The sequence below is a fragment of the Etheostoma spectabile genome, unplaced genomic scaffold (assembly GCF_008692095.1).
Source record: "Etheostoma spectabile isolate EspeVRDwgs_2016 unplaced genomic scaffold, UIUC_Espe_1.0 scaffold397, whole genome shotgun sequence".
Lineage (NCBI taxonomy): Eukaryota > Metazoa > Chordata > Actinopteri > Perciformes > Percidae > Etheostoma > Etheostoma spectabile.
Genome location: NW_022605601.1, coordinates 503,704 through 522,203, shown reverse-complemented (window position 1 = coordinate 522,203; position 18,500 = coordinate 503,704). Strand labels below are relative to the sequence as shown.

The window sequence follows — 18,500 nt, the reverse complement described above, 5'->3', positions numbered from 1 at the left end:
AAGCATAAACATGCTTTGCTAAAGAACCACAGAGTTAAAAATTGGACTAATCCTTGGTTCTCTTCTGAATTCTTTTCCTTTTTCTGAAAAATAATCAAGACTGGGCCTTGGCAAGGAAAACAGGTGCCCCAGCTGTTTTATAGGCAACTGAGAAACAAGTGTACTGCAGTTGTCAAAAGAGCCAAATCAAACTAGTTTTTAAGTGCTAAGTCTAAGACAGACTCTACCGGAGATCCTGCAAAATTTTGGAAAACAGTTAACTCACTTAAATGGGGAAATTATGCTGTCTCTCTTACAAAGAAAATTATCTCAGACTCCCATTCTCTAAGTGATAAAAAGGATGTCTGTGATTCTTTTAACACACATTTTATCTCAGCCACTGTGGTTCTGGCCAGTCAGTTGAATCTTCATTGTTCCTGTTTGTAGTTTTCAGAAACTCTCTGAAGCAGAGGTCCGAGCTGCCCTTTGCGCCACTAACATCAAGAAATGGTGGTCTAGTAAGAACCGCCTGCTGCTGAACATCGACAAGACAAGAGAGATGGTGATCAACTTCAAGAGGAAGGGACCGGCTCCGCAGCCCCTTTGCATCCTGGGAAGAGATGTGGATATAGTTGAGGAGTTCAGATACCTGGATGTCAACATCAACAACAGGCGGATCTGGAGGATGGAGACAGCACTGCTGTTTACAAGAAGGGGATCAGCAGACTATATCCTGAGGAAACTGAGATCCTTCAACATGTGCAGCAGAATGTTGGTGATGTTTTACCAGTCTGTTGTGGCCAGTGCTCTGTTCTCCTCCGCCATCTGCTGGCCAGCAACACAAACAAACTGAATACACTGATCAGGAAGGCTGGCTCCGTGATTGGCTGCAAACAGGACACATTTGAAGCTGTGGTGGAGAGGAGGTCACTGAACAAACTGTTATATATCACGGATAACCCCAACCACCCTCTCCACCCCACACTGGTCAGAAAAGCACCTTCTCTTTGAGGCACCCGACAGCTTTGATGTTGCACGGACCGCTAAAGGAAATCATTCCTACCACAGGCAATAAAACTCTTTAACACGTCATTACTGGGTGCTAGATAAGAATCTTAGACACCACAATACTGCACTAAGTGCAACTTGCACAATTGGTCTATTTACATTTTATCACCATACTATTTAAGCAGTTGCACATTTTTGTATTCTCAACTTGTATATATTCAAGTATTTTTTCTTGTATTTTATCATATTATTATTTCATGTAAATTGTATGTATATGGTATCATAGTATTTCATTTATTTTCTGTGCTATGTGACTTTGCTGCTGCAACACTAATTTCCCATTTTATTGGGATCAATAAATAAATATCTATCTAAATCCTTAGGCACTAACAATCTAGACCAATTTTTACTCAAGTGTGCTGCACCTCATATTGCTAGTTCAGTAACACACATCTTCCATTTAACCTTAAGTACGGGAAATATCCGTAAGGTGTGGAAATCCACTTTTGTTCTACCATTACATAAAGGACTGTAGTAATTTAGATAACTATTGACCTGCCGATGGTTTAAAAACCATCTTCAAGCTGGAACTTTTTTTTTCAGGCCGTCATGGTTGATGGGGTTAAGTCCGAACCCTTAAATTGCTTAAAGGGGTACCACAGGGTTCAATACTTGGCCCTCTCCCTTTCTCACTTTACAATACCTTTATTTGATGCCACTTTATTTTCAGTCAACCTTCTGCTCATTGTCTGTTTGCTTGTTTTTCTTGTGTGTTTACTTGTTTGTTTGTTTGTTTTGCTTTTATTGAAGAAAATGCTGCTGTAACAAGGAAATTTCCCCGCTGTGGGATGACTAAAGTATAATCTAATCCAAGCTCCATAGGTTTCACTGTATATTAAACACTATTGGTGATGATATCAGACATTGTAAATTCCATTTATATGTGTTTTATGTATTCAATTGCGCCAACAGCTGACGTAGCATTTATGCAGTTGGGGTCTGATTTTAAAATACTACAGGGGTCACTTTTACAGATTAAACTTCTTTTAAATGTTAAGAAAACAATCTATGTTTTTCTCTAGGTCTAAACGTTCAGTTAGAAACACTCTTGCTATTACTAGTTTGGATCGTACTCAAATCAAGCAAGTCCTTGCATATAATTATTTAGGTGTATGGTTACATGATAGGGTCTCCATTAAAAAAACATGTTACTGAATTAGAAACAAAGTTAGGGTTCCTTCACAGAAACAGGGCTTGTCTGTCATCTGTAAATGTAAAAGCAAATTGTTCAGGGTAATTCTTTAATCAGTTTCAGATTACTGAAATATTATTTATATGCATGCGTCAGCTACCACATTAAGATCAGTGGATGCTATCTACCATTGTGCGCTCAGGTTTATCACAAGGGATAGTTACAACACTCACTGTACCCTATACCAACATGTGGGTTTGGCCACTTTATCTGTGAGCCGAGAGCAACATGCTCTTGTTTATTTACAAAGCACTTCTTTTAAAACAACCTGCATATATATCATTTCTAATTTCCACGAGACACCCAAATTTTAACACCAGATCACAGATGTGGATCACATTAGAATCACCTAAGGTCTCCATAGATCTTGGTAGGACTGCATTCACTGCTTTTCCATCATCATTTCTATAGAACAAACTGCAGCTTAAACTCAAGCTCAACACTCTGGTGCCCCTTGCCCATTTCAAAAATGTTATGGAGGACCATTATGCTGTTGTCTGTGATTGTTTTTGTTGAATTCTATGTTTGTTTCAGGTTGTTTTTTATGTTTTTGTGACCTTCTCTTGATCCCAGTTTTGTTTGAAAAACTGTACTTGTTGCAATGTTTACACAGGGCACAGCCGTAAAATAGATCAAGGTCTCAGTCTGTTTTCCCTGTTAAAATAAAAATTATCAGGTATCATCCAGTAGAAACTACACTCACCTCTAGGATTATTAGGAAAATCATACTAATACTGTGTTTGACCCCTGTGTTTGTTGAATTCTACGTGGCATTGATTTAACAAGGTGCTGAAAGCATTCTTTAGAAATGTTGGCCCATATTGATAAGATAGCATCTTGCAGTTGATGGAGATTTGTGGGATGCACATCCAGGGCACGAAGCTCCCGTTCCACCACATCCCAAAGATGCTCTATTGGGTTGAGATCTGGTGACTGTGGGGGCCATTTTAGTACAGTGAACTCATTGTCAAGTTCAAGAAACCAGTTTGAAATGATTTGAGCTTTGTGACATGGTGCATTATCCTGCTGGAAGTAGCCATCAGAGGATGGGTACATGGTAGCCATAAAGGGATGGACATGGTCAGAAACAATGCTCAGGTAGGCCGTGGCATTTAAACGATGTCCAACTGGCACCAAGGGGCCTAAAGTGTACCAAGAAAACATCCCCCACACCATTACACCACCAGCCTGCACAGTGGTAAAAAGGCATGGTGGTTCCATGTTCTCATTCTGTTTACGCCAAATTCTGACTCTACCATCTGAATTTCTCAACAGAAATCGAGACTCATCAGACCAGGCAACATTTTTCCAGTCTTCAACTGTCCAATTTTGGTGACCTTTTACAAATTTGAGCCTATTTTCCTATTTGTAGTGGAGATGAGTGGTACCCGGTGGGGTCTTCAACTGTTGTAGCCCATGCGCCTCAAGGTTGTGTGTGTTGTGGCTTCACAAATGCTTTGCTGCATACCTCGGTTGTAACAAGTGGTTATTTCAGTGAAAGTTGCTCTTCTTTCAGCTTGAATCAGTCGGCCCATTCTCCTCTGATCTCTAGCATCAACAAGGCATTTTTGCCCACAGGACTGCCGCATACTGGATGTTTTTCCCTTTTCACACCATTCTCTGTAAACCCTAAAAATGTTTGTGCGTGAAAATCCCAATAACTGAATAGATTGTGAAATACTCAGACTGGCCTATTTGGCCCCAACAACCATGCCACGTTCAAAATTGTTCAAATCACCTTTCTTTCCCATTCTGACATTCAGTTTGGAGTTCAGGAGATTGTCTTGACCAGGACCACACCCCTAAATGCATTGTAGCAACTGCCATGTGATTGGTTGATTAGATAATTGCATTAATGAGAAATTGAACAGGTGTTCCTAATAATCCTTTAGGTGAGTGTATTTTAATTCAATGGCTATTAATTTATTTGATCTGATGCACTTTGAATCAATAAACGTAAATTAAAATTGTTTGTTAGGTTTAAGTGATGCTTTTGACTTAAGATGCAGGTCATCTTGCTTCTACTTTCTCACGTGTGAATTAAATGCTTTCCTTTAGAATGAGATTTTCATCCACTTGACACCTACTTTTAAAAGAATGTGTGGTTAAGGTCCTTTTTTCACAAAATTAATATTAAATGTACAGATTGGATGCTTTATGTGTAATAAGTATTTATAAAATTAAATGTCTAAATTTAGCATAGCCTGTGACTGCAGTGCTTGTGCGAAATGTAATTGGATAAATATGTTGGCAGCAATCCAAGGATGGATTTGTAGATGAAGTTATTAGAGCAGAAGTCTAAATATAGACAATGATGACCAATTGAGCATAGAGTACAGAGTACCATGATGAGTGAGTGGTTTACAACCAGTAATGAATCTTAGTGTTCTGTGATAAACAGTAGTGCACATCTGCAGAAAGCTGGCAAAAGACATTCATTTAAACAACAATCCAGGAGAGGTAAGAAAGTGGCACCAACAAGACATTTCCTGGCATTAAACTAAAAACCCAATTTGCTATGAAAGAAAACCCCTAATTTTAAAATATGACCCAGTTAAAATAATAAAGTTCCCAAAAGAATGACTGCGTACTAAAGTATTAGTATTTTTTTTAACCACATGGGGCTTAAAATTAGGTATTTTTCATAACCCTAACAGTATGAGAGATCAGATATGGTGTGCTCAACTGATTATAGTCACAAAAGAAAGAGCAAGATACTTTACTCAGGAGTTGGTGGAGACCCAAAGAGATCTAATCTGAGAGTGACTACTGCACTTATTAGGTGGACATACAAACACAACTCCATAAGAATTGAAAAACATGACATTTTGGATATTTTAGAAATTGTTTTACCTTTGGGACACAATAGAGAACCATTTCTGTTTCACTAAAATGATTGTAATACACACCACTCTCTCACTGCAGCTGTTGTGAGGTTTACCTTGACAAAAATATAGTCGTCTTGCACTACCAGCGAGTTGTGGTCGATTTTGCCAAGAAATTGAGCCGTCACCATTTTGTCCGAACAGTTCTGGATGAGACAGGTAACATACAGGTAACCTGCAGTGGCACACAGAGAAGAAAAGTTACTTTAGATAAAATGTAAAAAGAAAATTCTTTAAAATAATTCACAAATAAAAAATAGTTGTTTAATATGCTTCACATACATTTGCACATGTTTACACAGTACAACACATTTGACATGGAATATGTTCAAATATACTATACATATTAAAATAGTATATCCATATGCTTTCAATGATATATTTTTGATAAATACATCATTGTTGACCATTTGTTTTTTTTGCTTATCCAGTTAATAGTCACAATTTGTTTATGATTATTTTAAAACAAAACTGTGCTGTAGATGTATGATATATGAAAAAGAAAAAGAGGAAGACAATGTATGGGAGAAAACTAGAATAGAAAAAAATTGAGACATCAATTTCCAAACTCTATAAAATATGACAGCTTCCACAAAAAAATTTAGCCATTCTAGCATCCAAATGGCCAAGAGGGATTATCCTCACAGAGACACAAAGCTCACCCACTATTGAATTTCAACCAGCAGCTGCATCATCAACACTGCCTGGTGAAATTCAGCCATTACTCTCCTCCCAAATGTGAAAAGCTGGCAATAGAGAAAATGCTCATACACAACTTCACAAGCCTGCAATCATACTCATGTGAGGTTGTTTGTGACTTACTTCATCAGAACATATATTTTAGAATAATACCTTTGAATGACTACATTCAAATCTTAACTCGTTCACTGTGCACTGTTACTGCTTTTTTTCCTTTTTCCGTTGGACATTAAATTCTTTTGCTGGTGAAAGTTACAGTAGTGTGTAGCCTTTATTAAATATCTGCTACATAGGTTATTGATCTAGAATTGGTTTCAGAAGATTTAGATAAGTAGGAGGTAGTGGACTGAAACAATAGCAGTAACAATACAGCTATTAAAGAATGAAAATATTTATATATGCATGGGCTTGAATAGCATACAGGATGAATATAAAACCCTAGGGTGCACCCTCTAAGTAGCCTAAGATGTTTATATAGTGTAATACAGTGAAAATAAAATACAATATTCAAAAGTGTTTCTTTACAAGGGTCTTGCGCTTGTCTTTAGTCCTAACCCTAACCCTAACCCTTCTGCAATAAAATACATTTCCCCTTCTAGCCATATGTCTTGATCTCTTTACACCATGCATACCAGCAGTGTTAACCAAAACTGAAGCTAGATGCACGTGTTGAAACAATGCACTCAAAATACAGATATATAGTTTACATACATACATACATACATACATACTGTAAATTACCTTGTTAATAACCCAGATGTATATTGTGAATGAACTTAGATAGACTTCCTTTAATATAAATCCAAAATTGACACGTTAATATACAGAAACAAACTGAAATACATGACATGCTGCGTAATATCTGGCGTAAGCTTACTGTAGCATAGCACTCAATACTTTGATCACTTTGGCAAATTCACCAAGTTTCACGTCGGATAAACACAAAGAAAATCCCTCAAGGCTCCCTGGCAGCGGTACAGTTCCCAACATACTTTTCCAAGTGTTTGGATGACATATGCAATTATATTTAATTGTTAATGTCTCTGTTATCTCCTCACATCGGCCGCTAACACGCTGGCTGTGTGCTGTCTGCGTGGCAGAGAAGCATCCGCTGTCACCTATCAATCAAGGCGGGGTCAACTCTTGAACCAATATTTTAATTGGTTCATAATAACCATATGCATTTATAATAGATTACTAGTTTTATTTTAGAATATTATAATAATATATTCATATTTCTCTCCAGTTCTCTAGTGGGCTACACCCTCCCCCCTTGAATCCATGTACGTGCCGTTACATGCGTTTTAATGGCTGACAAGTAACAACCTTGGGACCTCCATACAACAAAGTGGGTAAACTGTCTTGTATTTCAATTCCAGTCAATGTGTTGATAAGAGCTGTATTCATCATGAGGGTTTCCATACTGGGAAAAGGCAAGTTAGGCTTTTCTCTCTGCCAAGCAGACCGTTTGACAGGAATGTCATCATTGTGGTCCTCATTTATTGGTACTCCAACTCCTTGGGGTTCCTCTACTAGATCAACTTTCACAGCTTCCGCTTGAATTTCCTCCAGATGGATGCAGGTGAGTTATCTAGAACCTTAACCTGCAGTTTGCCTTCTGGAGCTTCGACAGAGAAGTTGTCATCTGGAGCCTCAACAGGTCCATCCAAAAAAGGTATTGTATCCACAATTTCTTTTGGAGTAAAGGTTTCATAAACTGTGGAAAATCTAGTTTCACGGACGAGTAGAACTTCAAAACAACGATCTTGGGTATCAATATCTGGACATTGTACATCATCTTCTGGATCTTCATCAGGATCAAATGGACTGCATGGTGTTCTTCGTCTTGGGTGAGTCTTTGACTGGTTGACTGACTTCTGTTACAGGTAAGAATCCACAGGGAAGTAAGAGATCTCTGTGCAAGGTGCGCAGAGGACTGCCTGCTGTTTCTGGTCTAACAGTGAAAACTGGTAGATCACATGCTTGCTTCATAACTACATAAGTCATGGGCTCCCACTTGTCCGCTAACTTATGCTTCCCACGCAGGTGAACATTTCTTACCTAAACACGATCTTTAATGTCTAGTGTGGAATTGGTAACGTGTTTGTTGAATCTGTTTTTTTTTCTTCTCTGTGATCTTGAGTGCACTACCTGAACCTATTTTGGAACTCTCTTACATGTGAGATTTTAAGTTATGAACATAGTGGGAATGGGACTTGGATGGATTGTCCTTTACAAGTAAGCCGAAAGCTAAGTCATTAGGCAATCTGGGCTGATGCCCAAACATTAGCTCGTACAGGGTGAATCCTGTGGCGTGATTCCGGGTGCAGTTGTAAGCGTACACAAGGGGCTTAGCAAAATCCTTCCAGTGTGTTTTGTCTTGTTCCTCCGGATTACCAAGCATATTGAGCAAGGTTCAGTTTATACGTTCCACAGGGTTTCCCCTGGGATGGTACGGGGTAGCCCTTATCTTCTGAATGCCTGAGACAGACTTCACAGAGTTCTTTAATTGTGCAAGATTCAAAGTATGGACCTTGGTCACTAAGAAGCCTTTCAGGAATATCATGTACAAAGAAACTCTCCCACAAACACTTGCCGACAGTCCTGGCTTTCTGATTAGGTGTAGCAATAGCAACGGCATACTTAGTTGAGTGATCAGTTCTCATTAAAAAGTCTGTGGTTTTGCTTTTATCAGTTTTTATAGAAAGGAAGTCCATGCAGACTAGCTGCAAAGGTCTGGTGACTTGGATGTTGACCATTGGTGCAGCTTTTTCAGGTAAAGCTTTTCAACACACGCAACAGCTACATGTTTTGACTTTCCGTTCAACATCAGCAGCCATCTGTGGCCACTGATGTCATCATGGAAGCTTTTTAAAACAGCAGCTCAAAGTTCTTCTGGCAAGACTAATTGATAAGTTGTGTTATCTTTGTCCTCTCGTCATCTGTAGAGGACTCCATTCCTCAGCTCTAAGCAAGTCCATTCCCGCAAGAGAAAAGGAAGATCAAGAAGCTCACATCTTACTGTAGAAGGAGGTTTTTCTCCCAACTCCATCTGGAGAATTACTTCTCTCAGGACTTTATCAGTTCTTTGCTTTTCAGCTAGTTCTGTGTCTGTTAGTCAAGGTATGACTGGTAACCTAGACTCTTCTTGCTCAAAAAAGTCAGGTACAGCATCTGGATACAGTGCAAGAAACTCAATTAAAGTAAGGCTTGGAAAGTCTTGCATCTCTTAGTACCTTAACTTTCAGTCTTTCACAAATAGCTTTAACCACTTCATCACCATAGTCAGGATACCCATCATCTGATAGGTGACATTGCAGCTGACAAATTGGTCAGTGCGCTCATGCTACTTCTGGGATGTGTGGTCATTTACCAACTCTGGCTGGGGTGCCAAGAGAGACCATCTGCATCCAGATTCTGTCCTCCTGCTCTGTACTCTGCACCTATAACTAGTAGCATCAAGTTTTGCCGTGGTGAGCAGGTAAGTATATTGATTACTACAAATGGATTATTACAAATGGGGCGGCTGTGGCTTAGTGGTAGAGCGGTTGCCTGCCAATTTGAAGGTTTGTGGTTCCCTGGCCCTGCAGTCCCATGTCGAAGTGTCCTTGGGCAAGACGCTGAACCCCAAGTTGCCCCCAATGCTGCACCATCGGAGTGTAAATGTGTGTGAGTGTGTATCTGATGAGCAGGTGGCACCTTGTAGGGCAGCCTTTTATGATGTAAAAGTGCTTTGAGTAGTTGTTAAGAGCCTGGGTCGGTCCGAGGTTCCTACCTAAAAGGAAGTTTTTCCTCGCCACTGTCGCACTGTTGCTTGCTCTGGAAGGAACTACTAGAACTGTTGGGTCCTTGTAAATTCTGGAGTGTGTTCTAGACCTAGGCTGTGTCTCAAATCGCGCACTTCTGTACTAATCTACTTATTTGGATTACCTAGTGCCGCTTTCACTCATTGTCGAAGTGCGGTCAAATGCAGTGTACTTAAAATACCCATGGTGCACTAAACCGGTCTCAAGTTAAGTGTAGACCGATGGACACTTTCCACACTCACGCGCCATCTTGGCTACGTAGCGGAAGGGGCGAGACTAACAACCGTTAAAAAACTTGATAGCGGCGGCGAAGACGCGATAGCGAGACCGGACGGAGCTACAAAGTTGAACGTGGTGTTTTTGCTTACATATAAGCCATTTGTAAATGTATATTTGGTTAATTTACAGTCGATATTTTTTGTACCCGAATTATAACGTTTATATTGATTAACCGTATTTGACCGTGCAGGCAGCAATCCTTAGCTAGCGGTTAGCTAACAGCGGCAGTTTAACCATATTGGCAAATAAGTTATAAGCTAATGTTACATGTGTTGTAGTACACTGTTGTTTGTGTTAAACTTTCGTCCCATTGTAGACGATTTTAGTGTTAGATGTATGATTTTAACAAGTTGTACATAATCCGATGATCCGATTCAGCGAAATAGCGATCAGCTGATTGCCAGTAACGTTAACAGTAGCGTAATGTTAAAACGTATCCACTGTTTCTGCCTCCACCTGATGTAGATCCTGTTGATACTGCCTCCCCCTGATGATTATCCTGTATAACCCGTCTCTTCAGGACAAACGAGGAGTGGAGGGCCGTCATTAGGGTGACTAGGCCATCAGACCGTAGAAGATCCCCTAGGAGTCTGAAGTCCCCCCTCATGTCCCTGTCCCCATCAGACTAGCATCGGCCTGGGGGGGGGGGGGGGGAGCCTGCAGACCTACAAGCACATTTTTAAATAAAATTATTTTAAAAGTATTTAACTTTGTATCTTTTGTATTACACGTTGCATGCCTGTAGAACATAATAATATAAGGATGGGTCTATTTAAATGTCAATTCTGTTACCTCTGTTCCCTCATTGTATTGTCACTGTATGAAGACCATTTAGAACACATATGTCAGAGTTATTATTAGAACCGGCCCGCAGACCGCAGCAAGCCGCAGCCCGCAGATCTTTTTACAACACCCATACTACATTTCCCCACTGCAACGGTGACGCACCGAGCAGTAGGCTGCTTCATTTCAATATTTATTGGCACACGCAGTCGTCAGCATCAACGTAAAATTAACTTCAGATACCCATCAAAATGGCAAAACGAAGGTGGACACTGAGACGGGGTTTTCAACACAGGTGGGAGTCGGAGTATATGTTCACGGAGGTAGCTGGAAAACCTGTGTGTCTTCTGTGTGGAGAAAGTGTGGCGGTACTGAAAGGTATAATCTGAGACGACATTATGAAACGAAACACGCGGAACAAAACAATATATGGACATGAACAAGCCTACAAAAGGCAGAGGAATTAAAACGAGGCCTCAAATCTCGACAGGCTCTGTTCAAAAAAGCCAAATCCCAAGGCCAGCTGCTGTCAAGGCCAGTTTTATTTTGGCAGAAGAGATCGCTAAATCAGCCCGCCATTTACGAGGGATTTCATCAAAAACTGCATGATTAAAGTTTGTGACGAAGTTTGCCCAGAAAAAAGGCAACTCTTTTTAAATGTGAGTCTGAGCAGAAACACCATTGCCGAGAGAGTAGACCAGTTGTCCATCAATCTAAAAGAGCAGCTTGTGAAAATTTTTTCAATGAACATTCGAACAGTCCGGCCCTTGGCTTGTAGCTAAATTTTTTATTTGGCCCTCCGTCCATTTGACTTTGACACCCCTGATTTAGAACAAAAATACAACTTATATAAAAGATGTAATGATGGTTTGTCTATTAGGTAAGTTGTAAGGGGTAATGCTTCATAACAACAGTCTTATCTATGGGCAACAATGTCCTCATGAAACCGCTGAGCATTAAAATGAACAGTAACGTAATGAATGAATATTTTACTTATTTTTAGAGCAGAAACATAATATATACATAAAAGAGTGGACTGCAAGAATGGGTAATTAAGATGCAGTAGAACGAATATTACAATACAGTTGTGTGTACTGTTTGAAGCTATGGGGGGGGGACATGACGCGGTGTCGCAACGTCATCCTGGCGTGAACACGAGCAAATATATCAATTTATTTTTGTTACAATATCAAAAACAAAGCAGAATTATTTTCGCGAAAACAAAGCAGACTGGAATGCTCTCCTGGGGAAATTCCCAATTGTACAGAAGAAGGGATGAAATGTGATCGTCATTTCCAGTAAGTGCACATGGAAGTGCGCGATTTGAGACAACACTCCTCTGTCAAATTCGCCTATGCAAGATAGTACGTAGTGCACGAAGTGTACTTCTGTAAGTGCACTAAGGGAAGTGCGCGATTTGAGACACAGCCCATCTCTATCTGTAAAGTGTCTCGAGATAACTCTTGTTATGAAGACTAGAAAAGCGCTATATAAATACAGTACACATTACTATCTGTTACAACAGTGAACTGACTGCCATAGAGGTAATCACTAAACTTTTCTGTCACTCCATTTAAGCGCTAAAAACTCAAGCTTATGGGTTGGATATTGAGACTCACTGTGTGACAACCCCCTGCTTGCAAATGCAATGACAAAGTCCCCCCTGCTCTTGGTACAGTGCAACGCCTAATCCTGTGGTGTTAGCATCTGTATGAATAACATTTGGTAGATTATTATACTTTATTAATCCCACAAGGGGAAACTACACTTTTCACTGTTATTACACACATTACACACAGGCCTGAATTACACACACATGCTCAGGACCTACACATGCACTAATGGAGAGATGTCAGAGGAGGGGGCTGCCCATGGAAAGGCGCCCCGAGCGGTTGGGGTTTGGTGCCTTGCTCAGAGCACCTTGGCAGTGCCCAGGAGGTGAACTGGCACCTCCAGTACCGTCCACCACATACTTTGGTCCGTACGGGGACTTGAACCAGTAACCCTCCGGTTCCCAGCCCAATTCCCTATGGACTGAGATACTACCACAATTAGGATTAGCAAAACCCAGGACAAGGGCAGTGGTTAGCTTGTCAATGATTGAGGTGAATGCTTACAGGCAATTAGGTGTCCAGCGGTTGTTAAAGGGCACATTTTATTTTTACAAGTGCAAATTTCAACATACAAGTAAAAAAATGTTGTTATGCAAGTTCTCACATCTAAGAGCTCTCACCTTTTGCACCGTATTTACCTTCACAGTCTTGATCTCTTTACACCATGCAGTGTTAACCAGAACTGAAGCAAGGTGCAGGTGTTGAAACCATTCACTCAAAATACAGAAATATAGTTTACATACTGTACATACTGCAAATTACCTTGTTAATAACCCATATGTATATTGTGAATTAACTTCGACATTAATGAATTAACTTACTTTAATATAAAACCAAAATTGACACATTAATATGCATTAATATGCAGTAACAAACTGAAATACATGACATGCTGCGTAATATCTGCGTTAGCTTACTGTAGCATAGCACTCAGTACTTCGATCACTTTAGCAAACTCACCAAGCTTCACGTCGGATAAACACGACGAAAATCCCTCAAGGCTGGCAGCAGTACAGTTCCCAACGTACTTTCCAAGTGTTTAGATGACATATGCAATTATTTTTTACTTGTTAATGTCTCTGTTATCTCCTCGCATCGACCGCTAACACGCTGGCTGTGTACCGTCTGGGTGGCAGGTGGCAGAGAAGCATCCGCTGTCACCTATCAATCAAGGCGGGATCAAGTCTTGAACCAATGATTTCATTGGTCTATAATGACTGTACAGCCGCTGACAGAAAGGCTGTCTGCTTGGCCGTGGCAGAGAAGCTTCCGCTGTCACTTATCAATCAAGGCGGGGTCAACCGTTGAACCAATTGGTTCATAATAACCATATGCATTTATAATAGATTAACTAATTTTATTTTATAATATTACAATAATAATGTAATACATTCCTATTTATTTACATCATTTTTCCAGTGGGCTACAAGTGCATATGCCGTCTGATACAAAATATAAAAAACACAATGATTATTGTGTGATTATCATCATTGACTGTCTTCTTTAAGGAATTCTAGAAAAAAAAAAAATCTCCAATCTGTTTCTGTACATGCCTATCAGTGAGGTGTGTGACTGCATGTATTGTATGTTTGTGTGTATCATGCATGAACAAGGTACACACACACTTTCCTGCACATCAAATCCCCTTAATGACACCCACTAACAAACATGGCTGATCCATTAATCGACCACCACTGTTTCTCTGAAGTCCCTCTCCTCGACAAGCAGTCATGGGCGCATCCCAACCCCTCCTGGCACAACACAGGCCCAGTTACTTGCCTCTGCACAGACACTTGTGAGTTTGTGTACTTCTTTGTAGCGTGTCACCTTTTAACCTTGGTGATGGCACATGTGACAGGGCGGCACAGGGTGAACAGATTGGTTTGGCATGCCTGATCGCTCCAGCCCTCTTTGACTATCTATTTGTTTGGGAAAGGAAGCAAGGAGAGGAGAATGGAGTAGAATGAGTAGGAGGAGGGACCATGTGGTGCTGCCTAGCCTTAGAAAGAGCTCTCATGCCTGGGCAGCTGGCCCAGACAGAAAACCTTTCTCCCGTTCACCCTCTACAGACATTGGCAGCCTTGTTTGAGCTGACACTTTCACATTGCAGGCAGCATCTTTCTGTGTGGGGAAGACTGAGTGTGTTTTCAAGGAATCCAAGAGATGTTTGTATTGTTTTCTAGAAGGAAAGTGTTGCAAAAAATACAGTGTTGAACAGCAAAGAAAAAAATTCCCTTCATTTTACCCTCTCTAACTCTGCCTGCTCGGGTTTATTCACAGTGGGGGATTATTGTTTTTATTATTAGACCCAAAGGAGGGAAATCCATAATAAATACATATGTTTACAACCATATATAGACAAATACAAACTGCTTCTATTAGCCTCTTGGCCCTTTGTGGGGATTTAAGAACTAAACTGTCTATTAATCAGCAGATATGATCTTCCAGATTTGCTGTTGTTGCCTCAGGGGCCCGTGAAACCCCTCCTTAATTTACCTATTCATTCTCCATTGACCCTATGCCCACACACCACAGCTAGGTAAACCCTTCATCTTTATACTTCCTACATTGACACTGTAGGCTATGCTAAGACTATTACTGCTATAATGGGAGAGAACATTTATATTCTCCACCTCAGCAAGTCTTGTATAGAATCTTCAAATGTCTGTTATACCTTTTTGTTTTGTGACAGTGGACACACAGTCACTGAGTTTCTTTACGAAGATTTAGACACTTTCCATGCACAGACTGGCAATCCAAGAGATTTCCTGGTGGGCCGTTCCATTTGTGTGGGCTGCATGTACTGCACGCCGGTCAAAAGTTTTTTAAAGTTTGATCGGCCCATAGAGAGAAGAGAAATCATATGATTGGCCCACTCGTGTGTCTTTCATGTGAACACTGGCCATTCACATCTTTGGTTCTCTGCTGACCTGCCCACAGAGAGGAGAAAGATCACATGATTGGCCTACTGGTTGGTCTCTCATCTGAACACTGGCCAATCAAATCCTACAGCCCACTTCCATCTGTTTTTTCATTACATGGTACTTGCATGACTCGTCTCGACTCCGCTCACCTTTTTTGGTTTTCCATTATGAAAAAAGTGCCGCACCTGTCAGCAGGTACTTTTTTTTAGTATTACCTCCGTTGAGGTTCCAAGCGAGCTGAGCCTGCAGACTACTGATTGGCCAGAGAGAATCGTCACTAATCACTGCGTCATCATTGCTAGCAACAGCAGCAGCGGCAGTGTATTTTTGCTGCCTCCAGCTTGTTTTAAGACTAAATTCGTCTTCTGGCTGCCGAGTGTGTGTGTCGGTGTGTCCGTGTGTAGGTCACATCAGTTTCCTGCGGAGTCACTTTGATGAACAGCCACGCTTGCCGCATGAGGCGGTACTAAATCTGCAATTGAAAATGGAGGACAGGGCACGGTGGCTGAGTTGAGACAAGCCAAGCCGAGCAGAGTAGAGCTGGTACTAGCAGTGGGTACGCGCCAATGGAGACAGAGCTCATTTAAGTTCCGCCCCCACCAGTGAGGAAACAACTCCACAAAGTGGCTGTAGATGGCTAAAAACACAACATGACAAATGATTGCACTCTTTGTCTATGACAAGTTAGCTGGTAGTAAGCTAATGCAAGTTATGTATAAGAAAGCTAAGGTGCATACATAATACAATAAGTTTCTGATTTATCCAAATTCCACTATTACACAAGTTGCACACTGTGTACAAATTGCAGTTTTATCTTAACTTACAAACCTGTCACCTGTTCCCTAAACTAGACATGTTGATGACACTCATGCTCCATAGCCATCTTGCCATCTTGCCGTCAAGAGCCAGGCAACCTTTTGGACTCAGTGACATAAAGTCAGAGTCATAGTCTTTCTTGCCACTCAGCTAAGTGGGAGTATTAGGGGCTGATATCGGCTGGTATGCAGGGTCCGCCAGCCAAATGTTTAGTGAAAATTTTACCAGCCGCTCATTAGATTAAGTTTTTTGGGCTGGTTAGTGTTTAGGCAGCAAATATACCAGCATTTGTCGGGTAAATGGGGCTGGACCCCTGCTGGTATGTACATGAAGGGAGTGCAAGAAAAAGTGGTGTTCGGCTGATTGTGATGGCTGATCTAGTTCTTAAAAGTCTAGGGCTGCTTTTTTATCCTGGTCCAGCCCTGTAAACATGGAAGAAGATTCCTAATAAACGCTATAGAGTTCCAGTACTGTGTAATGTCTAATGTACTTCAAGTGGAAGCCTATTTTTGTGATCACAGAACGATTACGGTCGCAAGTAGTATTGAAAAGCCGAATATCTGCACAGGGAGGTTGGTCGGGGTGCTACAAAATTTCTCTGAGTGAAATTTTTTGGAAACATTTAGAATAGTGTAAGAACAAAACCCTAAACATATATATCATAGGTATGATTGTTTTTAGACATTTTAATGCAGAAAGGTACATACAGTACCTTTAACAGACAGTTACTTGAACCATGGTACAACGCAACATGTACAGTTTGTCACTGCAGCGTGGGAAAGACGGTTAAGTATAGCAGCACTTTTTACTATAACAAATCACCAATAAAGGATTCTTCTGTTTTTTTTTGTTTAACAATTTTCATTAATTTTCCTTAAACAGTGTAGCATTTTCTAGAGCACATAATGGACCAAATATGTACAAACAATATGTGGCTGTGTTATGCAGAAATTAACCAACATGAAAGGTATCCCACACATCAACCCACCCACCCATCCATCCCAGTTTGTCCCTTTAAGTCCAGATCTTCACAAGAATAATTGTCCATTGGAGTAATTGTCCAACGAGGGATTGGAGGAGCATATACAATTCAGCACCAAGTTTCCAAATAAGTGGATACCAGTACAGAAAAGAATGGGTAGAGGACAATAAAAGGGAAACAAAGTGAAAATAATAGTAAAAGTAAGATATCTCAGTATATATAAGTCAAGTGAAATGAAATACGTAAAGAAGGGGAAAAAAAATTAAGAATAATACTAACTAAATAAAAGGAAAAATAAAGAAATAAAATAAAAAGGGGGGGGGGGGGCTGCCGCTGCAGTCTCATAATAACACCTTAGTCATCCATAATAAATGGTGTTTGCAAGCTCTCATAGTACTCTAAAAAGGGGGCCCCGACCTTCCTGAATGTTTGCAGGGAGCCTTTAAGGGTGTATCTGATCTTTTCAAGCTTTAGGAAATACATAACATCTCTAATCCACCTGAAGCTGGGGGGAGCATGTTCCTTCCAGGAGAGCAAGATGAGACTCCTGGCAATCAGGGAAGTGAATGCTACAAGGGGGCGATTTTTAAGGGGTAATCCAAATTGGGGCACTGACAGGGTTAGGGTTGATGTTCCTTTGAAGCATTTTAGAGTAGGCGTCAAAAATGTTGGCCCAGAAAGGGTTAAGTTTGGGGCAAGACCAGAACATACATATGTATGGTCCGCTGGTTGACCTTTACAGCGAGGGCATGAGTGGCCCAAATTAGGGAAGATTTTCACCAGCCTTGTCTTGGTCAAGTGTGCTCTTAAAACTAGGAGAAAAAAACAAGGAGAAGATGTATGTACTAAGTCAAGGAGGTTATGCTTTTCTCGACAAAGTGTTTAATTTGGAGAAATCTAAAGAAGTGAGACTTTGGTAAATTAAATAAGTGAGAGAGTTGGGCAAATGATCTGAACTTGCCATCCACAAACAGATTGGAAATAGCCTTAATGCCCTTTGAGGACCAGGTTCCAGAGGTTGAATCTGAGAGAGAAGATGGGAAGTTAAAATTATTCTTTATGGGGGAATGTATCGATGTATACTCTAATTGAGTGATAGACCACTGGGTTAGCGCAAAATTTTTTTTTTTGGGGGGGGGATGGGGCACATAGAATGGAACCTAAATCAAGTGAGCTAGAGGCGCGCTCCATTTGCATCCAGACCTCATGCCTGTTGGGACAACCTCCTCCAATCTAGTGTAACAATGTCTTTATATTGCATGCCCAATAATAGTAAATAAAATCAGGTAGAGCTAGGCCCGCGAGCTTTGTAGGTCTTTGGAGGGTGCTTCTTTTGATTCTGGGTGGCTTACCATTCCAAATAAACGAAGATACACTCCTCTCTAATGGCAAAAAAAATGATATCTTAATCAGGATGGGGATATTTTGGAAGAAGTAAAGAAATTTTGGTAACACAACCATTTTAATAAGATTA

General features: G+C 40.5%; 1 protein-coding gene across 1 annotated transcript in view; it reads right to left on the bottom strand.

Moving 5' to 3' along the window:
- sorcs2 (sortilin-related VPS10 domain containing receptor 2) overlaps nt 1–18,500 on the bottom strand; it is a 530,001-nt gene that overhangs the window by 152,453 nt on the left and 359,048 nt on the right. Inside the window, exon 7 of the mRNA XM_032511626.1 lies at nt 5,181–5,299. Coding sequence (XP_032367517.1) covers nt 5,181–5,299 — 119 coding nt within the window. The remainder of the gene's footprint in view (nt 1–5,180; nt 5,300–18,500) is intronic.